At 49.7% G+C, this 22,725-nt stretch overlaps 1 protein-coding gene across 5 annotated transcripts in view; it reads left to right on the forward strand.

The window, feature by feature from the left end:
• Positions 1 to 22,725, forward strand: part of MTOR (mechanistic target of rapamycin kinase) — a 68,378-nt gene that overhangs the window by 2,204 nt on the left and 43,449 nt on the right. For 2 of the 5 annotated variants that reach the window (XM_077312689.1, XM_077312690.1), the window contains exons 2-28: positions 506 to 670; positions 865 to 973; positions 2,362 to 2,424; positions 2,866 to 3,098; positions 3,723 to 3,923; positions 4,536 to 4,670; positions 4,883 to 5,158; positions 5,532 to 5,640; positions 6,089 to 6,275; positions 6,889 to 7,017; positions 8,235 to 8,479; positions 10,236 to 10,451; positions 11,225 to 11,430; positions 11,890 to 12,012; positions 12,191 to 12,274; positions 12,394 to 12,486; positions 12,681 to 12,815; positions 13,327 to 13,456; positions 13,671 to 13,921; positions 15,042 to 15,083; positions 16,671 to 16,757; positions 17,894 to 18,061; positions 18,397 to 18,509; positions 19,193 to 19,355; positions 19,544 to 19,636; positions 19,776 to 19,922; positions 21,505 to 21,647. In XM_077312689.1, the coding sequence (XP_077168804.1) occupies positions 551 to 670; positions 865 to 973; positions 2,362 to 2,424; positions 2,866 to 3,098; positions 3,723 to 3,923; positions 4,536 to 4,670; positions 4,883 to 5,158; positions 5,532 to 5,640; positions 6,089 to 6,275; positions 6,889 to 7,017; positions 8,235 to 8,479; positions 10,236 to 10,451; positions 11,225 to 11,430; positions 11,890 to 12,012; positions 12,191 to 12,274; positions 12,394 to 12,486; positions 12,681 to 12,815; positions 13,327 to 13,456; positions 13,671 to 13,921; positions 15,042 to 15,083; positions 16,671 to 16,757; positions 17,894 to 18,061; positions 18,397 to 18,509; positions 19,193 to 19,355; positions 19,544 to 19,636; positions 19,776 to 19,922; positions 21,505 to 21,647 (4,001 nt within the window). In that variant the 5' untranslated portion in view covers positions 506 to 550. The remainder of the gene's footprint in view (positions 1 to 505; positions 671 to 864; positions 974 to 2,361; positions 2,425 to 2,865; positions 3,099 to 3,722; positions 3,924 to 4,535; positions 4,671 to 4,882; positions 5,159 to 5,531; positions 5,641 to 6,088; positions 6,276 to 6,888; positions 7,018 to 8,234; positions 8,480 to 10,235; positions 10,452 to 11,224; positions 11,431 to 11,889; positions 12,013 to 12,190; positions 12,275 to 12,393; positions 12,487 to 12,680; positions 12,816 to 13,326; positions 13,457 to 13,670; positions 13,922 to 15,041; positions 15,084 to 16,670; positions 16,758 to 17,893; positions 18,062 to 18,396; positions 18,510 to 19,192; positions 19,356 to 19,543; positions 19,637 to 19,775; positions 19,923 to 21,504; positions 21,648 to 22,725) is intronic. The other 3 variants (XM_077312691.1, XM_077312692.1, XM_077312693.1) reach the window with 3 other exon arrangements.

Here is a 22,725-nt window from a genome sequence, read left to right on the forward strand (position 1 = left end):
CTATATATAATCTTTTTGTACCTTGTTAACATTATTTCTTGTTAAAGGTGAGTAATTTAACATTAATAAATTGTCAGTGCAATGCTGTTCAGAGTTACGGCAGTCTTAATCCAGATGAAGCTAGTCAGTTTAGAGTGAACTAAAAGCTGCCCAGGATTGCACTGCAAATACGGTAATAGGAAGAAGTAATCCATTAATAAGTTGTTGGTATTATTATCAAGAAATTCTATTTTATTCAGTGAGGCTTATACCGAAGAAAGTGTTCTGAGGATCGCAGCCTGAGTTTATTACTATTGTTAATTCTTGTATAACTTATTACAACAAGTAGTTTGCTGTCTTGCTTTCAGTACTAATATGGACTAACTAGTTAACAAGTTGCTACCAGGAATGTAAACATGCTCTTGGCTCAGACCAAAGGTCCTACCCTCAAAAAAGTGTCTTTCAGTGAGTGAACAAAGGTAAGCTGCAGCCTGCCTTCAACTCGTGGCATTTTTTTCTGCCTCAGAAGACCAAGTGGACTTGATGTGCTGCACTCTGCCTTGCTGCCACCATGTCGGGGACCGTCACCATCCTCCAGCAGTTTGCCAGCGGCCTCAAGAGCCGCAACGAAGAGACCAGAGCAAAAGCCGCCAAAGATTTGCAGCATTATGTCACCATGGAACTCCGCGAGGTGAGTAGCACAAGGGAGAACGGCACCTCCTTAGCCAGCCCCTGGGATCCGGAGGTGCAGGTGTACCCAAGGCATCTTCCAGTCTGCATCCGTGTTCTTCTTACACTTTCCTTCCCCTGAGTACTGGGGATAATCATGGCCAGGCAAAAGTTACTAATTGGGGTTGTCATTTTCCTTTCCCCCTTCCTGCACAGATGAGTCAAGAGGAATCCACTCGATTCTACGACCAACTAAATCATCACATCTTCGAGCTCGTCTCCAGTTCAGACGCAAATGAGAGGAAAGGTGGCATTTTGGCTATAGGTGAGTATGCATATGTCTGTCTAACTAAAGGAAACCGGATGCATTGTGGTGAGAAATTCTTCTCTTGGTCGCCTTAGAAAGCCACACATTTATTGGTTGCATACTTTTTAAATTGCTGATTTTTTTTTTAAAGCCACTGTGAAAAATAAAAAATGGCCAAAACAGCAGCGAAGAAATGGGCTATACATGCTCACGTGAAGAAGCGGTTTCAGTTGCTTTATAGTTAATCTGCATCTCATTGTTATTCCGTTTACAGCCTGCTTTTACACCTGTGACCTGCAAAGTAACAAATTTTAAAAACATGAATTAATGGAACCATCGCAAACAGTTAAGAAGAGCAGGAGAGGAGCCAGTGTGCAGGAGTGGCTAGAGGGGCTTAGTCTAGGACTGGGGAGACCCAGATTTTCTGAAAATAGTTGAATGATCTCAGTTCAGTCAGGCTGTGTTAGTCTAACCTATCTCACTGGGTTTCCTGTGAGGGTAGAAGAGAGGAAGGCAGAAATACACAAGACTATAACACTGTTTGCTTCAGAGGAATCATGTAATGTGCCACTGGGGGAATGTTTTAATATCTCTACTAAATATATAATTACGTGGCATGTTATAGCTCCTAATATAAATTAATTTGAATTTTGTGTCACAGTGTTGCATTTTGCTTTTGTGTCTCTACGAATTTACACTGTACCATCCTTGTTGTTTTAGCTGTATGCCCTATGCAGCCTTATTCTTCACCTGCCTCCGTGTACTATGTGATCTGTTTTAAATACAGTTATTAGTATGTGGGGGGGAGGGGTGACTTCAGTGTTTCTAAAAAGTCAAGCAAACTTAGCACTGAGGCTTCTCCTGTTATTGCTCCTTTAGCTTTGTTGCTTTTCTGGATATTAGGTACCTTGGTTTATTGATTTTTTTTAAAAAAATGGTCAAAGAACCTGTTGCAAAGGATTCTAGAGCATATCCTAAAGAGGGCCCTTGATTCTACCAGAGCACAAGCCAGACTGTAGGAACTGAGAGTGCGTCCTAGAACACACCAGGGACTTTGCATTGCTGAGGAAAATCCGCAGATTGCCTTTGGAAATGCTTAGCTGCTGTTACATTTAAGGATTTTTGGTCAGCTTGTGAACAATCCCAAGGTTTTCCTGGATCGTGGCTTGCAAACCAGAGAGAGTTCATCTTTTGTCTGGCTTAAAAGAATTAGTTATCTGTATGGGAGGGGAGCCAGAAGACTTCATTTTAATCTTGTTTCCCACACTGTTATGCATTTCCCCTGTTGCTCGCAGGTTCAATTTGAAAGCAATTGCAAGAAGATAGAAATAACCAAGAAGCTCTCCCCCCCCCCTTTTCTTTAAAGTTAATGCAGTATTGCTTTGAAATTGTTTCTGTGAATTTAGTGCTATTGAAAGGTGCTGGCTTGACATCCCTGGACACTGACGGCCTGTTCATCTGCGGCACAGGTACAACCCAGGAAGAGGCCGTGTGAGCTTCTGTCACACTGTTCCCTCCCTTGCTGGTGTGCCTCAAGTCCCGATCTGCAGGGGTGAACAGGGTGGGGCAGAGCTGCAGGTTTCATGTTTCATCTCTGCTGAGAGGGCTGGACGGGACAGGAAAAGCCAAGGAAAGTAGCTGGTGCCAGTGGAAATTTGCAGGTGTCTGCTTCATGGGGACAGAAAGCTGGGTGGAGATCTGCCGCAAAAAGGGACCTACAGAGTGGATTTGAGAATATTTTTTTTGTTTGCTTAAAAGTTCTTTCCCTTTGCTTGCTATTTTTTTATGGTATTGTTAGCGGTAGTCTTGGCAATAGTGGAGTGTGGGAATCTTAATGCTCATCCTGTGCCATCTTGCCCCTGACAACTGGGCCACCGTTCAAAATCCTCACGGCCCTTCCTGTTTCCCAGCAAGCCTCATTGGCGTCGAGGGAGGCAATGCCACTCGCATTGGCAGGTTTGCCAACTACCTGAGGAACCTCCTCCCCTCCAATGACCCTGTAGTCATGGAGATGGCTTCGAAGGCCATCGGGCGCCTGGCCATGGCAGGAGACACCTTCACGGCAGAATATGTGGAGTTCGAAGTCAAGCGGGCTCTGGAGTGGCTGGGAGCTGACCGGAATGAGGGCCGGAGGCATGCGGCGGTATGGGTCCTTGCTTATTTACTTACGTTACTACATTTCTAGAGCACCTCTATAGCACAGCCATCTCAGGGTGGTTTACAACAGTGTTAAAAAGAGAATAACAGTTAAAAATTAATTAAAACCATTAAAATAGAGTGGACGGTTAAATCGTCAAGCGGTTGAGGATCCCCAAGTGGTTCTTATGATTGAGGGAGCAGGGTGGGGTGGGAGTTGCAGGAATATCAGGGCTCTCTCAGCCTCGCCTCCCTCACAGGGTGTCTGTTGTGGGGAGAGGAAAGGGAAGGAGATTGTAACCTGCTTTTGAGACTCCTTCGGGTAGAGAAAAGCAGCATAGAAGATCCGACTGTTGTTCATCAAACTACTTTGAGAACAAACTGTGGTCCTGGGTGAAAGAGACTTGCCAGCCCAAAGTTCTAGCAATTCCATTTTAAAATCCCTGCGTACCAAATGCCTGAGCGCAGGTAGCAGGAAAGACCTTTCTCATCCTGGGCTCCTGGAGAAATTCTGGCAGTCCGAGAAGACAGGGCAGAACCTGAGGAATCAGAAGACTGGCTTGGTAGAAGGCAGCCTCACGCATCAGCAAGCCTCTGAGATCCTCTTCTGCTCCTCCCGGCTCTCCTTCAGGTCTTGGTCTTGCGAGAGCTGGCCATCAGCGTCCCCACGTTCTTCTTCCAGCAAGTGCAGCCTTTCTTTGACAACATCTTTGTCGCCGTGTGGGATCCCAAGCAGGCCATTCGCGAGGGAGCCGTTTCTGCCTTACGAGCCTGCCTCATCCTCACCACCCAGCGGGAATCCAAGGAGATGCAGAAGCCGCAGTGGTACCGGGTGAGGAGAGGGCGTTTTCTGGGGCACGGTTTTTCTAAATGTCCTCATAGCATGGATTGTCCGCAGGTTGGTCCACTGGCTCCTGGCCTCAAAGAAGTAAGGCTGACCTCAACCAGGACCAGGGCTTGTTCAGCCTCGGCCCTGGCTTGGTGCAACTCCCCGCCTCATGAGAGCAGAGCCCTCAGGGATTTTGAACAATTCCAGAGGACTTGCAGGGAGAGCCGTTCCGCCAGGCCCAGGGCTGAGGCTAGGAAGTTAATGCCATAAAAATACTGGCCTCCCTATCTGGAAACCATCTGCAGAGATCCACCCAAGTGCCAACCAAATAAGATTTTTTAATCTATTTAACTATTTTAACTGCCAGTGAGGGGGGAGCTCCCCACCTCCTTAGGCAGCCTATTCCACTGCTGAACTACCCTGACTGTGAAGAATTTTTTTCCTGACATCTACCCTATATCGTTGTACTTGTAGTTTAAACCCATTCCTGCGCATCCTCCCCTCTGCAGCCAACGGGAGCAGCATCCTGTGATGTGTGGTGCAGGAGCATGTTTCTATGTACATGTGTATGTTCCAAACCGTGCCCATGATTAATGGTGACGCATATCCATTCAGCAAACGTACGAGGAAGCGGAGAAGGGTTTCGATGAGACGGTGGCCAAGGAGAAGGGCATGAATCGGGACGACCGGATCCACGGTGCCTTACTGATCCTTAACGAGTTGGTGAGAATCAGCAGCATGGAGGGAGAGGTGAGTTCTCCGTGGAGGCGGCCTCTGGATGGCGGCTTCTGTTCTGGCCCCGAGTGCATAGAATGGGGTCCCTATTGAGAAGAGAAACCTCTGTCAGCTGCTGCCGGCCACAGTAGCCGCCTGGCGGTCGGTTCTTCCACGGTTCTTCTCCTGGACCTTCTGTTTCCCGGAGCCGCCTCTCTCCTACACCCGCCTTGTCTCCTTTTCCCCAGCGCCTTCGAGAGGAGATGGAGGAGATCACACAGCAGCAGTTGGTGCACGACAAGTACTGCAAGGACCTGCTGGGCTTCGGGACCAAACCTCGCCACATCACCCCCTTCGCCAGCTTCCAGTCGGTCCAGCCCCAGCAGTCAAATGCTTTGATGGGGTTGCTGGGCTACAGCCCCCACCAGGGGATCGTGGGCTTTGGCGCATCGCCTGTCCCGTCTAAGTCAACCTTGGTAGAGAGCCGGTGCTGCAGAGAACTAATGGAAGAGAAGTTTGACCAGGTGGATTTGCAGGCCTTTATCTCCCCCCCACCCCCCACCCCTGGCTCCCAGGCTGCAGCTAGCATGAAAGGCTCCCTTTAGATAAAGAGCAGGGCTTAGTCAGTTGTCTTCTGACTAATGTGTCCCGGGAAGTCACAGAGGGAACGGATGTTACTTGGCTGTGTTTTCCCAGGGTTAGCTTCTGGAAGGACTATTTGCCTGCAGCCCTCCTTGGCCAGTCTCATGTTAGGTGCTCTAAGTTAAAACGATGCTCTTGAAGTCTTGTTTTCTCCCCTGTGGCAGATTCCCATGCGCCAAAAGGGGAGGCAAGTATCGGGCACTACATCACAGTGAGGACTGCCTGGTATTAAAATGTTGCCCTGCTGTTTTTCAGGTGTGCTATTGGGTTCTGAAGTGCCGAAGCAGCAAGAACTCTCTGATCCAAATGACAGTCCTCAGCTTGCTGCCACGGCTGGCTGCTTTCCGGCCTTCTGCTTTCACAGGTACAGAATTCCAGGTGATGCTAGGGTCAGAAAAGGGACATTCTGGAGGGGGTGGGGGGGGGAAGCATCACTGTTCCATCTATTCTGTAGAAGACATTAAAAAAAACAGAGGAAAAAAACCTCTTACCCTACAGGTTGGTCTTGGGAGAAATATGTCCTTCTCCTAAACTCGGTGTCACTTTTCCAAGCAGAGCAATAGAAGCCCCGGTTTCTACAATTAGTTTCATCTCTGAAGTCCTCTCTTAGCTGGAGAAGGTTTCCCTCGGCAGGCTGGCAGAGAGCTGCTGTGGGTGCTTCTCCTCACCCTACAGGGCTTTCTCTACGATTGCCTGAAGATTTTACCCTGAGGAAGGCTCAGCCATAATCTCTCATGTTTTTGAAAACAACGCAAGGGCCGAAATAATTTTCCTGGTGCTCTTCTCCCTCTTTTCCCTTTGTTTTCTGCCAGCTGACCACTACCTTCCCGACACCATGAACCATGTCTTGAGCTGCGTTAAGAAAGAAAAGGAGCGAACTGCAGCTTTCCAGGCCCTGGGCTTGCTTTCTGTGGCTGTGCGGTCAGAATTCCAGGTCTACCTGCCCAGGGTCTTAGAAATCATAAAGGCTGCCCTCCCACCAAAGGACTTTGCCCACAAGTGAGTGTTTGCAGAAACGTGTGTGTGTGTGTGTGGGGGGGGGTCTTAATGTATTTGATGCTCTTGGGTCTGATCCCAGAGGGACCAGTGAATCACGTAATCTTTTACTGCGTCTTTGAACAACATCAAAGGCACAACCTGTGTCCTGTGCCCTTAAAGTCTGGAGCATACTGTACCCAGGATACAAGCAAAGGGCCTTAAGATACGTCCTGAAAGAAGGTGTCTTCCCCTTCCTCCACCCTGTTGAGCAAGATGAAGATGGAGAGCTGAGTTTCTTGCACCATGAGTTGTGTGGAAGGCACCGCGTGGCTTTTGGTTTTGGCTTTTGAAGCCTTATGACTAGAGGATGTTCTTAGTATTATTTTTCCATATAGAGGTTTAACCTGGGATTTTGTACACACAAACGTGTCCTCTTAATAATCAGCTTCGGCCCTTCACCTTTGCTGTTTGTGGAGTATTTGATGAGCACCTAAACATGAATTGTGCTGGGCGGTCCCAGCTTGTTCTTAGCAACTGTGTCTTCTCAGGGAGCCCTTGTCTTAAGGTCAGCAGACGTCATGTGGGATGTGACATTCTCCTCTAGTAGAACTGTAATTCTGATGCATCTCCGCAGGAGGCAGAAGTCGGTGCAGGTGGATGCCACCGTCTTTACCTGCATCAGCATGCTGGCCCGTGCGATGGGGCCCTCTATCCAGCAAGACATCAAGGAGCTTCTGGAGCCCATGCTGGCCGTGGGACTGAGGTAGGACCCTCAGCTACCTCTGCAGACCACTGAGTGGTGCTCTTGGCTCTGCAGTTCCCTTCCTTATTGGTCACTGAGCAGGGTTTGCGGAGAATCTTAAGGCAGCTCCATTCCTAGCAAATCTTCCACATGGCTTTCCTCAAACACTGCAGCGGATGTGTATGTTGACACAGTAATGTGTATGTTGACACAGCGAGCATATGCCAGCACACCACGTTTGGCTGCCAGGTCATTTGTTTGTGTGTGTGTGTGTGTGTGTGTGTGTGTGTAGTGACCGAAAGTATGCATCTCTAGTGTCCATGGTAGCAGTGCGTGCTGCATGGAAATACAGGGAACACACGAGCTATAGTGAGGCCTTGTTGAGGACTGTGAAGACTTTCCAGGCTTCCACGCTCAGGAGATTCGCTCCTGTTTTAAAAACTGCCAAGTTTTGAGGTGTCTGTCACCAGAGGACAGTGCCTGTTGTGGGCATTGATTGGCACGCTCTGAGGCTCTGGGGCCCCCTCTGCCCCATTAACTAAGCTGTCTGATGGGGAAGGAGAAAGGGGGAGACTTTTCACCTTAAAGACCGGTGGTGCCTGATATCTGGAGAAGCAGGCAGAGATCCCTGACCAGGAAGCCCCAGCTGAGACACCCAGGGAACCAACCTCAAGGGCTCGATCAAAAAAAATTAGTGCTGAGGGAGCGGCTGCTTTCTGTTGAAACGATCAACTTTCCTGCGTGTTGGTTTGAAGCTACATTTGCTGGTATTTGAAGAATTTATGGAATTCCGTGCAAATTCCTGAGAAAGTCTCCTTGTCTGCTTCCTGTGCTTGAACTACCTCCTCTGAAGGAAATGCCTAAGCAGGCCAATCCCCCCCCCTCCCCTGCCGCCGCCTCTGCCCTCAGAGGAGAATTGGACGGCTGAATTATTTAGCTTTGACCCCCTCCACCCTCTTCATGGAGTTTGGCCACTAAAATGGGATTCTGCCCAAGCTTTGGGTCTGAGCTATTTTCCGGTCTTCTGATCCTCCAGAGAGCTTGTCAACTAGCCTTGTATGGGGATTCTGTCTGTATGGAGGAACGCACATGCACACAGGCGCACACACGCACCCCGAGTACAAACCAGGCACAGGTCAACCACCCCTGAGAATCAGATCTGATCAAGGACTGGGAGGTGCCCCAAAGCAGTCTTGTCCACACAGAGTCACCCACACGGATCTGCTTCTTGCCCTCAGCCCTGCTTTGACGGCCGTGCTGTATGACTTGAGCCGCCAGATCCCGCAGCTGAAGAAGGAGATCCAGGATGGGCTGCTGAAGATGCTGTCCCTGGTCCTCATGCACAAGCCCCTGCGCCACCCGGGCATGCCCAAGGGCCTGGCCCACCAGCTGGCTTCTCCCAGCCTCACAAACATTCCTGAGGCCGGCGACGTGGGCAGCATTACACTTGCACTCCGCACCCTGGGCAGCTTTGAATTCGAAGGTAAGGGATTCCCAGGGGCGGGTGGCAAAGAAGGATCCCATGCAGAAGCCAGGAGAAGGAGGGGGTGGCGGGGAAGCCACGCATGACAATGGATCACCTTCCTGAGCAGCTATGTGCACGAGAGAGTCTGTGATGGCAGCCCCTGGGCCAGCTCCTGCTTGTTTGCTTTGTTCTTTGCCCATTCTCCCTTGTGTACCTTTGAAGATGTAATGTTACAGAAGAAGAAGAAGAGTTGGTCCTTATATGCTGCTTTCCTCTACCCGAAGGAGTCTCAAAGCGGCTTCCAATCTCCTTCCCTTCCTCTCCCCACAACAGACACCCTGTGAGGTGGGTGAGGCTGAGAGAGCCCTGATATTCCTGCTCAATCAGGACAGTTTTCACAGTGCTTTGGCGAGCCCGAGGTCACCCAGCTGGTTACATGTGGGGGAGTGCAGAATCGAACTCGGCAGGTCAGGGTTCGCACTCCTAACCACGACACCAAACTGGCTCTCCAGTGTTGCTCTCCAGTAGAACTGCTGATTCGAGTCTTAAGGAGCTCTGGGAGCCTTTGGCTCTTGAAAGTTCCTATTCTGACAACCCTGTTAGTTTCTAAGGTGCTGCTGGCCTCTAATATAGCTCCTTAATGTTGCGTGTTTGAAGCTTCTCCTTACTTCCCCCCCCCCCAACCTCCTGCAATCCTTATAAAACCCCAATGTAGGAAAGAAGCATCTCTCTTTTTTTAGCCTCCGAGAGAGACGCAGGGCTGCCAGGATCCGGGAAGCAGCTTTGCTGAGTTAGTGCTGTCCTTGGAAGCTTGTCCCCAGGAGAATTTTATCTGCCTGTTTAATAAAGACTCTTTTAATAAAAGAATTGGGAGCTTTGCTTGGGTTACATAAGTGTAAAATGAAACATTGGGCTAATCCTGTTCTGTGCAGGAGGGATCCTGTTTCCCGCATTCCTCATTTCTCTTGGAAGTTTCCAGCAATAACAGGCTCGTCAGGGACTTGGGGTGGGGTGGGGTATTTATTTTCTATTACATAATGTGTGTCTTGCCTTTTAGCCCTCGCAAAGATGGTCAGTTTTTTAAAATCCAGGCCATAAAGCCTGTGAGAATGAACTAGGAGTTTTATAACCTAATTTATACTTCAACCGGATCAGCTCTCAGTAAAACTGTAGGAGTTAATCAGGCTGCGGCCCTGTTAGTCTTCAGCAGAGATGTGAAGAGAATCCAGCAGCACCGGTCGTCTTATTTTTGTGGTTGATGCGGACGATGCAGTGCATCGTTCCAATAGTGGTTGCTGCTGGCTCTGGCTTCTTTCCTGACAAAGGGGGGGGGGGGCTCACTCATGTTCCCTCACTGAGCTGATGGCTGATCCACCGGAAGCTGCTGGTCTTCCTACTCTCCTCCAGACATTGAGCTGTTCTGTTTACTGGGGCCTGTTTTCCACATTCATACAATCATAGAGTTGGAAGGGCTGTGGATATTTTGTGGGCTTTTAAAGTAGTTCAAGTACTGTTGTTCAGCTAAGCCAGGGGTAGTCAAACTGCGGCCCTCCAGATGTCCATGGACTACAATTCCCATGAGCCCTGGCAGGACATCTGGAGGGCCGCAGTCTGACTACCCCTGAGCTAAGCCACCTAACGAGACAGGCAGGATATAAATGATTATTGTGCACGAAGGGCATACTGCCATGTTCTTAGGCTGAGATGCAGTCTTTTCCTGCAAAACTGGAAAACGTCTTTCTCCTCTCCTTCCCCCCCCCCCCCTGTCTTCCAGGCCATTCTCTGACCCAGTTTGTCCGGCACTGCGCTGATCACTTCCTCAACAGCGAACACAAAGAGATCCGGATGGAGGCGGCTCGCACGTGCTCACGCTTGCTGACCCCGTCCATTCACTTGATCAGCGGGCACGCCCACGTGGTCAGCCAGACCGCCGTGCAGGTGGTGGCAGACGTCCTCAGCAAACTGCTGGTTGTCGGAATCACGGATCCAGGTAAGTGCAGGAAGAGTGTGTGTGTGTGTGTGTGTGTGGGGGGGGGGGTTATGCTGTTTGAACATATGAAGCTGCTTTATACTGCAGCAGATCCTCGGTCCATCCAAGTCAGCATTGTCTGCTCAGGCTGGCAGTGACTCTGCAGGGTCTTTCACATCACCTGGTTCTGTACCTGGAGACGCCAGGGGCCAAACCTGGGCCTTTGGCATGGCAAGCAGAGGCTCCACCACTGAACCCCAGCCTCGGTATACCTTAATTCCTCCATCTCTACTAAGGCTTCGAGAGTGGTCAGGAATCTGGAGGCTGCTTGGCCAACCACAGGCTGATGGTCTTCAGCTTTCATGAATGGTTTGCATCCTTCTCAGTGCAGCGAAACTGAATCGAATATTCACTGCTGAATGCCAAACTGGAGCAACAATATCGATATCCTATATTACATCTTGTTATGAGTTATTATTGTTAATTGTTCATACTGTAGAGAAAATGTTATGTATTCAGATCAAAACGAGATAATGTACTACATTATGAACATTTCAATGCAAAGGGGCCTGAGCCACAAGGGAGGGCGGTATATAAATATAAATAAATCAATATAGTTGCCTGCCTCTTATAGGACACAGAATGTTGGGTGTGATGAGCCTTGATCTGGTCCTCTGAAAGAGTTCTCCCGGACCAGTTCTTCAGGGCATTACAGCATAGTAGCTCTCATGCATGAAAACCCGAGACATATACAGCGTTTCCAGGCACCCACTATTTCAGTGTGCTCTTTTCAGACCCCGACATCCGCTACTGTGTGCTAGCTTCCCTGGACGAGCGGTTTGATGCGCATCTGGCCCAGGCCGAGAATTTGCAGGCTCTCTTTGTAGCCCTGAACGACCAGGTGTTTGAAATCCGTGAACTGGCCATCTGCACCGTGGGCAGACTGAGCAGCATGAACCCTGCTTTCGTCATGCCATTTCTGCGCAAGATGCTGATCCAGGTAATAGAGATGGTCGAAGTGGGGGGGGGGAGGTTAAGGCCCTCCCATTTCCTCCTTACCTTCCTCCTCAGTATTACCCCACCCAGGTCTCAGGAAGTCGTTTGAAGGTGCCTGTGCATGGTATAGGGCGCCATTGGAATGGAGGACAAGCAGTCTTCGGCCTGTCCCCTGAGCCAGTTGCAAATTGGTGACGCGGGCTTTGATTGTAACCCTTTCCCCTGTTTCTGCATCACACACTCTATGGAGAAGCATTGTTAATTGTACATGGACTATTTTTTGCAATTGTATGCCTGCCCTGTTTGTTCATATCCAAGTTGTACTGTGCAATATACCCCTATTCTTGATATCCCTTCTTATGTTAGCATAGTTTTTCCTTATATATCTTCTCCCCCTCCATTGTGCCTGAAAAGAACCAGCATCGTCCCTGTCTCACCGATGACATCTGCTTTTCCTCTTCAGATCCTAACTGAGCTGGAACACAGTGGGGTCGGCAGGATTAAAGAGCAGAGTGCCAGGATGTTGGGTCACTTGGTCTCCAACGCCCCGCGGCTCATTCGCCCCTACATGGAGCCCATCCTCAAGGTAGGACTTGTGGGCAGGTATTTAGAATTCACACCTGCATTCCAAGAATGATCTGATGAGTGCCTGCAGGATCTCTGTCAGTTGTGAGGGCATGGGAACACTGGCAGAATGTGTGAGCATTTGGTTTCAGAACTTTCCCCTCCACTACGCAGATCTTACCTGTTGTATCATCCCACAGGCATTGATTGTGAAACTAAAAGATCCCGATCCGAACCCTGGGGTGATCAATAATGTCTTGGCTACCATAGGTGAGCTGGCACAGGTAAGCAAGGCTCTTCCTGGGTTTTCCTCCACAAGAATCGCTGCCTTCTGGCAGTTCCTGACATTGCAGTGTTAATGATGTGCCTGTAACCCTTGCTTCCACGGCTGCCCCTTCAACAGGTGAGCGGGCTGGAGATGAGAAAGTGGGTGGATGAGCTCTTCATCATCATCATGGACATGCTCCAAGACTCCTCCTTGCTCGCGAAGAGACAGGTGAGCACCAGCTTCTGAGTTCTTGAGGTCGCTTGTCTCAGGTTCTGGAAAACGGTGCACACCAACCTCGGGTCTGTTTGTGCTGCTCCTTCCTGAGAGAGCTGCTGAAAGTTTTGATAAGTCTACTGGTCAATCATTTCTATGCCCAGTTATAGCTCCTCCACTTTTCCACCCTTGCTGTGAATCTCTTCCAGGTGGCCCTCTGGACACTGGGTCAGCTGGTGGCCAGCACTGGTTATGTGGTGGAACCCTACAGGAAATACCCAACTCTCTTGGAGGTGTTGCTGAACTTCCTGAAGACAGAGCAGAACCAGGGCACCCGAAGAGAGGTTAGAGTTTGTGTCTCATTGTTTTACTTCACAGATTCATGCTTATGAAGGTTTGGGGTTTTTCCTTCCTTTAGGCATTTCTGCATGTCTGGAATAAGTCAAAGTAAGCAGAATTGAGAGAGTGGAGGTGTCTGTGTGTGTGTGTGTGAGAGAGAGAGAGAGAGAGAAAGAGAGAGAGAGAGAGAGCAGAAGATGGATAAAAATATCAGGGGGGCTCCTGGGTCTCTTCACCTCAACCGCTGGTATCCCATCCCATGGATGGTTGCAGGGAACTCCACCATCTGCGAACAGTGTCTAATGAAAACTCAGGAAATTAGCAATTTCTTGAGCTTTTAGTAGATTCTGTTTGCCGATTGCAACCATGCGGCATTATTTCTCTGAGATTTCTGTCAATATCGAGTTCCTGATGGATGCTGGACTCCATATATTATCTGTTCTGGCTTGGCAATGGCTTAACAGCATCGTCTGTTTAGCACGGGGAGTGCTGATCCTCGACTTTTCTTCCTGCTAGGCAATCCGTGTCCTCGGTCTCTTGGGGGCTCTGGATCCCTATAAGCACAAAGTGAACATAGGCATGATAGACCAGTCACGGGATGCCTCAGCTGTCAGCCTGTCGGAGTCCAAATCCAGCCAAGATTCTTGTAAGTTGCCAGGGAAGGGAGAGGTCCTGATGCCCGTGAGGCACATTCAGAACATGTCTCCTTGGTTCTCCTCATTTCCTGTCTCTTGTCTGTTCGTGTCACCATTTCCTGGGTTTGAAAGAAGTTAAAGGTGCTAAACCCCTTGATGGGGTGTTCGGGTGCTGTGGTGGCCATGTGCCTGGCACAGGTGGCACACTAACGCCCTCCTTTTCAGCCGATTACAGCACCAGCGAGATGCTGGTCAACATGGGCAACCTTCCCCTGGACGAGTTCTACCCAGCCGTTTCCATGGTAGCGCTGATGAGGATCTTCCGGGACCAGTCCCTGTCTCACCATCACACCATGGTGGTCCAAGCCATCACGTTCATTTTCAAGTCCCTCGGGCTCAAGTGCGTGCAGTTCCTGCCTCAGGTCATGCCTACCTTCCTCAATGTCATTCGGGTTTGTGACGGTGCCATCCGGGAGGTGAGTGTGCGCTCGTGCGGCTTTTCTCTCCTCTTCTTCTTCCGGTGCCTCCCCACCCCCACCCCCACCCCCACCCCCCTGGACCGGACGCCTCTTTTAAGGACAAGCGGGCAATTTGGCTGGATGGGCATTTCAATCCTGGGCTGCCAGGCTTGCTGCAAAAGTGAGTTTTTTGCTTGTGCTTCCTGTCTCTTGTGTTGGTGCTTTCTTGGGAAATTATGCACTGCCGGTCGTGCTTCCTCGCAGGCACAATGGCTTTGCGGAGGCTTCCACGTCCGTGTGGAACTCACCTCTGCCACAGAAAGGAAGCCTCTTTCTCTAGTCTAGCTCCTGCTGGCTCCTCCTCTTCTCCCTCACTTGTAATCTTCAGACACGTCCCTCTGTAATGCCGCGTTTCTCCTCTTTTCCCCCAAGCGACCTTGAAAACAAGAGTGTAAATTGCCACCGCTAGCAGACTCCCCATTCAGTGTCTACCCAGATCCCAATACAGTCCTTGAATCAATTTCAATTTAAAGACCTCAATGAAGGCTATTATTTACACCAGGCTTTTGAAATTTGTAACCCCACACTGTTTCTAATGGGCATGGTCTCATCTATGGAGCCCTTCTTAAAATTGCGGGCCTTCCAATCACCTTCTCCTTTGTTTAAACAGCCCGTCCCCAGAAGGGAGGGTGTATTGGAGGGGGTCGACTCAGTGAGCTGTAATACTTCAGAGACTGGAATTTCAGCCGTGGCTGCCTTCCAATGCCTGTTGCTTCCTGCAGCCCGGGAGAAATGCAGACATATGCCGGCTTCCTCAAAAGCCCATTGATTTAAACCCCGGGCAATTCCTCTGCGTTCAGTGCCACTCAGGCACACAGCAGTCTCTTCATTGTGCCCTGCATGGGTGCAGTGGACGGCTGGGAACTCTGGCATAGCTTGTGGAACTTGGCATGCGCTTTCGGGGTCATTGCTTTCCTTGGAACTAGGAGAGGTCAGCACTGCCCACCCTCCCCCAGAACAAAATCACTCAGTGGATTGGAAAGGCAAAATTCTGGGTTTGCTGGGTGCCTGCATCTGATTTGTTCGGACTGCCTTGAAAGCGACACGTTTTTTGCCTACTCTCTTTAAAAATTTTCAGGTCAAAGAAGATGGTGACAGTGTCCTGGGCAAAAGAGCTGAGGTGGGTACCCATGACATTCAAACACCCGAGCAAGGCACTCCTGTTGCTGTGTTGTCCCTCCCGTCTCCTGAGCGGAGGGTTACATTTTGGGCAACTGTCAATATGTAAGGGATTTGCAAGGCCCATTCATTCTAATCCGATAGATTTCAGTCCGTTGGCATCTTGGGGGGCAACAGTATTTCCAGGGCATGAGCTTTTTGTGGAGGGAAAGCTTGAAAGCCCTGACCCCCAAATCTTGCTGCCTCTAAGGTGCGCTTTGGCTCAGATCTAGCTGATCTGGGCAGAACAACAGAGCTTACCCCTGAAACTAATTCTGTTCAGTATGTGAAATGTCGCTTCCCTCAGCCGGTCCTGAAGCCTCTTCATCCCCTTGCTTGTTCACTCCTCCTTCCTGTCCTGCCAGGAAGTGCTCCTGCACCTAGACGCCATGTCTTCCGGCTTTCCAGCCCCAAATCTCCTGAACCTGGCCAGCAACTGTGCTTGTTGCTCCTGTTTCTGCCAGCCCTGCAGAGCATTCTTTGCCCCAGCCAAATGCACCTTTCTCTTCCTTCACGAAAGCTGCATTGTTTGCCAGGAGTTTGTTGCTTACCTTTTCTCCGAAGCAGTTAGAACCTCCCAGATGTGTAGCTAGTGGCTTGGCTGTGCTACGTTACAAGGTTATCTTGTTCATGTTCACTCCCACCCCTGGACTTTCCCCTACAAAAACAAGTTTTTTGAGACCTTTCTGTGACACTTGTTGGCCAGGGATCTCTAGAGGTTTGAAGATCTGCTTTGTGTTCAAATCGGGATCCACCTAGCTCAGGGCTGTCTCGTTGGACTGCCAGTGGATCTCCAGGAACTCAGGCAGAGAAAACTCAGCCTGCATATACCCTGTGCCTCTGCCTGTTGCCCCTCCCCCAGTCACTGGTCTTTGGCAGGCGTAGACCGACTCTGAACGTGGAGGTTCTGTGCATTCATCATGGTGAATGGCCATGGACAGAGCAGCCCTCTACACGTGTATGCCATGCCCTTTGAAAGAGATTTAAGCTAGAGGCCTCTGCTGCATCCTGTGGCAGTGAGTTCCACAAATTACCCACACATGTTTAGCCACTGTTTTGATCCTAGCCCTTCCACTATACAATTTTGTTTCTTGCAAGTTTTATTTTATTTCCCCACAAACGCATCCAGGCCCAGAGATGGGAGGGTGATGTGATTTTGATATCATGAAAAACCTGGGTGAGTTTGGCCGGCGGGGCAGGTTGGGGCAGGGGCAGCAGCACCGTCGGGTGCCGTTGGCAAACTTCTGTGGCAGTCCAGGGTCTGGGGTTGCCACTTGCACGTGTGGATGTTTGGCCGCTGTGCTTTGCTTCCGTGCCTTTGGAGCGTGCCTGCCTGAGGTCCTGTCATGTGCCCAGGAGGAGCGCCTGCAGTCTGTATAAGAACAGCCATGAGATGTCAAGAGAAAAAGTACACTTGCCAGGCTTAGAGCATGCCATCACCCACCACGCTGCGCATGTGCTTGCTCATGGGGCCGTGTGACACTCACTCTGTCTTGAGCATTTCCTACTTTTCCGTAAAGCCCCTCTTCTTCTACTTCTTCTTTTCCAGTTCCTGTTTCAACAGCTGGGGATGCTGGTGTCCTTTGTGAGAAGCCACATTCGGCCCTATATGGATGAAATTGTCACCCTCATGAGAGTGAGTATGTTGGCCTTCATCTCTGCGCCCTTCTAGAAGTCGCAAATCAGGCAGCCCAGACTCCTGAGGGTATGGAGGGAGCTGGGCGATGCTCCATCAGTCCAGTGGTGGCCCAGTTCAGTCTTCTCTGACGTTGGAGAGGAAAACTAATCCACAAGTAGAAAATAAATTTATTCTCTGAAAATCCCTGATGCATTTCAGGGGTATCGCTGATTCCCTAGCACTCTTGTCTTTTCTGTTATGAAACTGTATCTCAAAAGTCATCAGTACGTCTATAACGTAGCACTCATTACAAAAGTATCCCTTGAAAATAAAGTCCACGTATCTATCCTCCAATAGTGGGGAAGTTATCCTGGTGGTGGCTTACTCCTCTGCTGTAATCCACAGGCATAATGCAAAGAACCAGGTAGGGAATTGTAGGCTGCACGTAAGCGCAGCTTGGTATTAGATGCCCCTGCCCAGTGAACTTTACAGGGTTTATAGCATCCAGATTTCCTTTGATGTGGTTAAGGGCCCTCGAAATGTGTAAAATGACTCCTTACCGAGATCAGACCCAGGTGGTATGTGCTGTGTGTTGGAAGGGAGGGAACAGAGAAGGTGGCAGTGGGTCTCCTCTACAATCAAACACCCTTTGCTAAGGAAGCCAAACAATCTTGATGAGGAAAAGCATTTTCCTTCTGGCAGCCTGCCCTCGCAGCTGTGTGGCAGGCACACATTTACGACACCCTGGAAGAGTGAAAGGTGGGAGAAGGATTGTGTTTCAAGGCAGAGCAAGGGGAAGCAGTTCTCTGAGGCTGGCATTTATTCCTCCAGGGGAGGGGGGGGAGGCAGAGGAGAAATCCTGCCAGCAATAGCCGCAGGGGCTGATGCAGAGCTGTGCAGCCTTTTGCGATGTCAGGGGTCCGTCAGCTGTTCTGTGACTCCAGGGCAGCTGTTCTGTGACTCCATAGCAATGCTGCTGAGGCAGCTTTCACAAACCGCCATGATTCTCCAGCAGTCAAATCCTTGCTTCTCCTTCCTGGGCAGCTGGTCATTATGGGGCCTTAGGTACACCTGGGTGGGGTCACTTTTGGGTTCCACCCCATACCTGTCTTCCTGAAATTGTCCTCAGCTTCCCTTTCTTCCCCTCCTGCCAGGACTTCTGGGTGGTGAACAACTCAATCCAGAGCACCATCATTCTCCTCATTGAGCAGATAGTGGTGGCCCTAGGCGGGGAGTTCAAGCTCTACCTTCCTCAGCTCATCCCGCACATGTTGCGGGTCTTCATGCATGACACAAGCGGAACCCGCACCGTCTCCACCAAGGTGAGCCTGATGCCGATAAGGCAGAGCGGTCCTTCGAACAGCAGACAGATACATTTCGGTGACCGTCTAGCTGCAATCCAAAGAGATGGCTCCAGTGGGGTAACCATGATTGGCGATTCATTAGTGTAGCATTTGCTGCATGAGGGTTTTTTCGCTAGTATGAATATGCCTGGACAAAAAACAGTGCCCTGTTAGCTGATATTCTCACAAGCAGTTGTTTAAGGAGCAAAGTGGTGTTTGGTCTTCTTAGAAACCTGCTAATGCATCAACTTGAAGTAATTGTTTTGAAAGTGACTGTTCATTTTTTTTTGGGGGGGGGGGTGCTTTCTCTCCAGCTCCTGAATGCCATCCAACTGTTTGGAGCCAACCTGGATGATTATCTGCATTTGCTGCTCCCTCCTATAGTCAAGCTCTTTGATGCACCAGATGCGCCACTCACAGCTCGCAAGTAAGCCTCTGCCCCTCCTGTCCCCTCCCTGACAGGCCTGCCTCCCACCATGTTCTCTTTCCTGCCACCAAATGGGAAGAAAATGCTCATTTGAGGTTGTTGTTCTACATGGGAAGCAAATCGTGGCTGAGTGCCTGTCTCCAGCAGGGACGGAATCACAGAGTTGGAAGGGACCTCCAGGGTCATCTAGTCCAACCCCCTGCACAGTGCAGGACTCGCAACTACCTGCCCACCCACAGTGACCCCAATTTCACTTAAATATTACACTTAAACATTAGAAAGCATATTTTGATGGTGAGGGCTGTTTGCAGATCGAATATGCTGCCTTGCAGGATGGGGGAGTTGCCTTTCTTGGAAATTTTTAGGAGGCGATTGGATGAGCACCTGTCAGGAGTGGGTGATTTTTAAGTCCCTGAAGAGGTGTGGGGGGCTGGATTGGATGGCCTTGTGTGATCTCTTCCAGCTGGGGTGATTCCAGTTCTGAACACATGCATGAGCTGTAGGCTGTGTTAGTTCCTTGACTTATCTGCCTTGGTTACATGAGAAGTGCCTCTCCAGAGCCTCAGGAGTTTTCCACAGTTTTGCTACTAGACTTTTAGTTAAGGGTAGAATCTTGGAACTCCTTTGATTGAGCTGGGCCCCCCCTCTTAATTGCAGTGGTTCCTTTTTTCTCCTAACTCCAGAGCTGCCTTAGAAACTGTGGACCGTTTGACAGAGTCTCTGGATTTTACCGATTATGCCTCGCGGATTATCCACCCAATAGTGCGGACCCTTGACCAGAGCCCAGAGCTCCGGACAACGGCCATGGACACGCTGTCATCACTAGTCTTCCAGCTTGGGAAGAAGGTAAACAAAACCCCCTTCTGGTATGCAAAACGGACTGGCTGACATGGGAGCTGGTTGGTATTTCTCCCTTCTCTGATTCTTTAGGTTTTGTGTGTGGTTTCCCTTGTATCTAATGTGGGAGTGAAGCGGGTGAATTTAAGCTCAGTCCTGGGGAGGATGACGACTTCTTTTTGTTTCCCCTTCTGCAGTATCAGATTTTTATCCCGATGGTGAACAAAGTCTTGGTAAGGCACAGGATAAACCACCAGCGATACGACATTCTCATCTGCAGGATTGTGAAGGTGAGTTGGGGGGGGGGGGAGCTTTGCATGTGTGGGGAATAAACTCAAGAGGACAGATCAATAAAAAAAAAAAAAAACTGTGCAACACCTGCAGAGCCAGATGTTGGCCTTGGCTAATATCCTCCCTGCTCTGAATTAGGGCTACACCCTTGCTGATGAGGAAGAGGATCCCCTTATCTACCAGCACCGAATGCAGAGGAGCAGCCAAGGAGAGGCATTGGCCAGTGGCCCGGTGGAAACGGGTCCAATGAAGAAATTGCACGTCAGCACTATCAACTTGCAGAAGGTAGGTGAGGGAGGGGTGCTGCCGCCTCAAGAACGGAAAGGGACCCGTTCTGGCCCCACAAAACCAGCTCATTGCAGTTTATTCAGTGCAAAAGAATTGTAACAAACAAAAGGCAACTCAGTTCAAAATGCGCAGTTTGTCCTGTTGAGAAACTTGAATGTTTTTTGCATCAGTTTCTGAACAGCCACAGCAAAAATCATCAATAAGGTATGCCAGGTGTCTCCCAGAATGGTGGGAAGAGGCTGCAATCAAAACATCCTTTGCCAGGCTCCCAGGCTGTAATCCCACTAGCCAGGAACTTGTCTAGCTGCCCAGGAGAGTTTACGTCGCATGTAAACGTTTTCTACTCCATTTGTTCTGATTGGGCATTAATACAATTGCATCTAATGAGTGTGATCAAAGTGTATCCCTTGGCAATAACTACATAGAGTTGCCTGTAAGTGAGACTCCCTTTTCCACTGAACTGTGAAAGAGGCAGGAATTTCACCTGGCTGGAACTTGGAACAGATGCTTTTTAGGAAAGTTGCTTGGTAGTTTGGAGCACCTCTTTGATACTTCAACCCTAATGAATGTCTCCCATCTGTTTTCCCATGTGTGCATTTGATGCCTTTGCAGTTCTAGAATAAGTTAGCTAAATAAAGACTCTTGCAAGTCTGAAGTTCCTAGCCACAAGGTGAGGAGGCTGCATGTCGTGACTAAGGAGTCCCTGTTCTGATCTGCCCCTTCAAGGAGACATATCAGGAACAGGGACTCATGCAGTGGTAGGGACCCCTGTATATTATACTTGTTATGTTTGTTGCAATGTTTTATGATGTTCTATGTAAACCACCCAGAGCCATATGGAAGGGCAGTATAAAAATCTAAATAAATATAAGGAGTTATTGCCTCTTACATGCAGTTAAGTAGCCCTTTTTCAGGTGCAAGCATAAAACCTGCCTCAAATGTTTAACTCTGAGGGTAGGGATGGAAATACACCTCCGTTATCTGACATTTGGGAAACAATCTAGACTTTTTGTGCCTTAGGTCTCTGCTATCACTTCAGACTAGGGTTGTGTGAACCACGCCGAAGCGCACAACCCTACTTCAGACCTGGGGGATTGCTAGGCTTGAATGCTCTCTTTTGTGTATGGGGACCTCAGCAAAAGTTGGCAAGCTGAATGGGGAAGGAGAACCCACAACTTGCTCAAGTTGGCCAAAATATCACCCTAACCAGTAGCCTGAATGGGTTCAGACACACCCTGGTGACTTCTAAGGCACTGGGTTCATTGCAGAAAAATGAGCATTCAGTCTCCATATCCAATTAAGTGTGACCAGTTACTATGGGTATATTTCAAAGGTGTTGCTGAACTGTGTTACTTCTTTTTGAACCCCGACTGACAGTTTAAACTTTTTAGAAACTTCCATTCTAGCTGAAGATATCGGTAAATGGAGATGCAGAACTCCATCCATGTTTGCATGGAGCGGAACTGTAGCACTGGGGGCGGGGGGGGGGGAAGATAAACAGTGGGAGAAAGGAGGGGAGGGTGTTGAGCCAGTCCGCATCCTGCTCCTTCACGGTCAGTGAAAGTGCCCTTTGTTTCAGGCCTGGGGAGCGGCCAGGAGAGTTTCCAAAGACGACTGGCTGGAATGGCTACGGCGGCTGAGCCTGGAGCTCCTTAAGGATTCCTCATCGCCGTCCTTGCGCTCTTGCTGGGCTCTGGCTCAGGCCTACAACCCTATGGCCAGGTAAAGCCATTTCCTGCCTCTCCTCCCAGCGCCCGCCTGCGGCCAGGGGCCATAAGGAGAGGGAAACGGAAGGCATTCACGGACTCCGTTAACAACCGCCTAGAGGAAAAGAAAAAGCATTCGGGTATCTGTCTCTGTGGCCAGCTTTCTGCTGACTGGCTGGCAGCTCCTCGAGATGGGTCCCATTAAATCGAGAGGAGAGAAACCTCACACTTTTCATGTGCCTCCTGCCATTTCCCTTATGTGAAAGAGTGAGGCTGGAGAAGATATAGTAAAACTTAGTTCAGTAGTTTAGTTCTCGTGGCTCAGATAAGGAGCTCGTCTGGGTGGAATAAACAAGCGACCATGGAGTTACTCCTCCCCTAAGGCTTGGCAGTCTTGTTTCTGTGATGAATGCTCAGACACCTCCCCTTCGTGTGCAGAGCTCAAAAGCTGCCATTAAGGCCTTGTATAGCTTAGCCATTCCCAGGCTGCAGTTTGCCTCAAGAGAATGGCTGGCATGCTGCTGGAAGTAATTAAAATCTTCCATGGGCCCAAAACACCCATCCTCATTAGTGGCTGCCTGCTGGCTCTCTGTATGAGTCGCTGCTCTGGCTTGCCACCTTCCATTTAGCCACAGCTGGGAGTGAGTACCTCTTTAGCGGGTGCGCAAAGGGCACTGCACGTTGTGTCTGTGCTTGAATCCAGTTGAGGCACAAGCTGTGTGGTTGTGGTGCAGGGCTGGATTTACGTACTTTATTTATTGCCGTGGCCATTAGAGGAATTTGTGGCAGAGAATTTCATGAGTTTGGGGCTTGTCACAAAGACTGCTGGTCCTAGAAAGACCACTCTCATTTCAGGCACTGGTACACTATAGCAGGGGCAGTCAACCTGTGGTCCTCCAGATGTTCATGGACTACAATTTGCATTTGCTGTCAGGGGCTCATGGGAATTGTAGTCCATGGGACATCTGGAGGGCCACAGTTTTGACTGCCCCTAGCAGTGGCTCTCCAGGGTCTCAGACAGAGGTCTTTCACTTCCCCTACCCTTTTTAACTGGAGATGCTGGCGATTGAACCAAGGGCCTTCTGCATGCAGCG

The sequence above is a fragment of the Paroedura picta genome, chromosome 15, assembly GCF_049243985.1.
Source record: "Paroedura picta isolate Pp20150507F chromosome 15, Ppicta_v3.0, whole genome shotgun sequence".
Classification (NCBI taxonomy): domain Eukaryota; kingdom Metazoa; phylum Chordata; class Lepidosauria; order Squamata; family Gekkonidae; genus Paroedura; species Paroedura picta.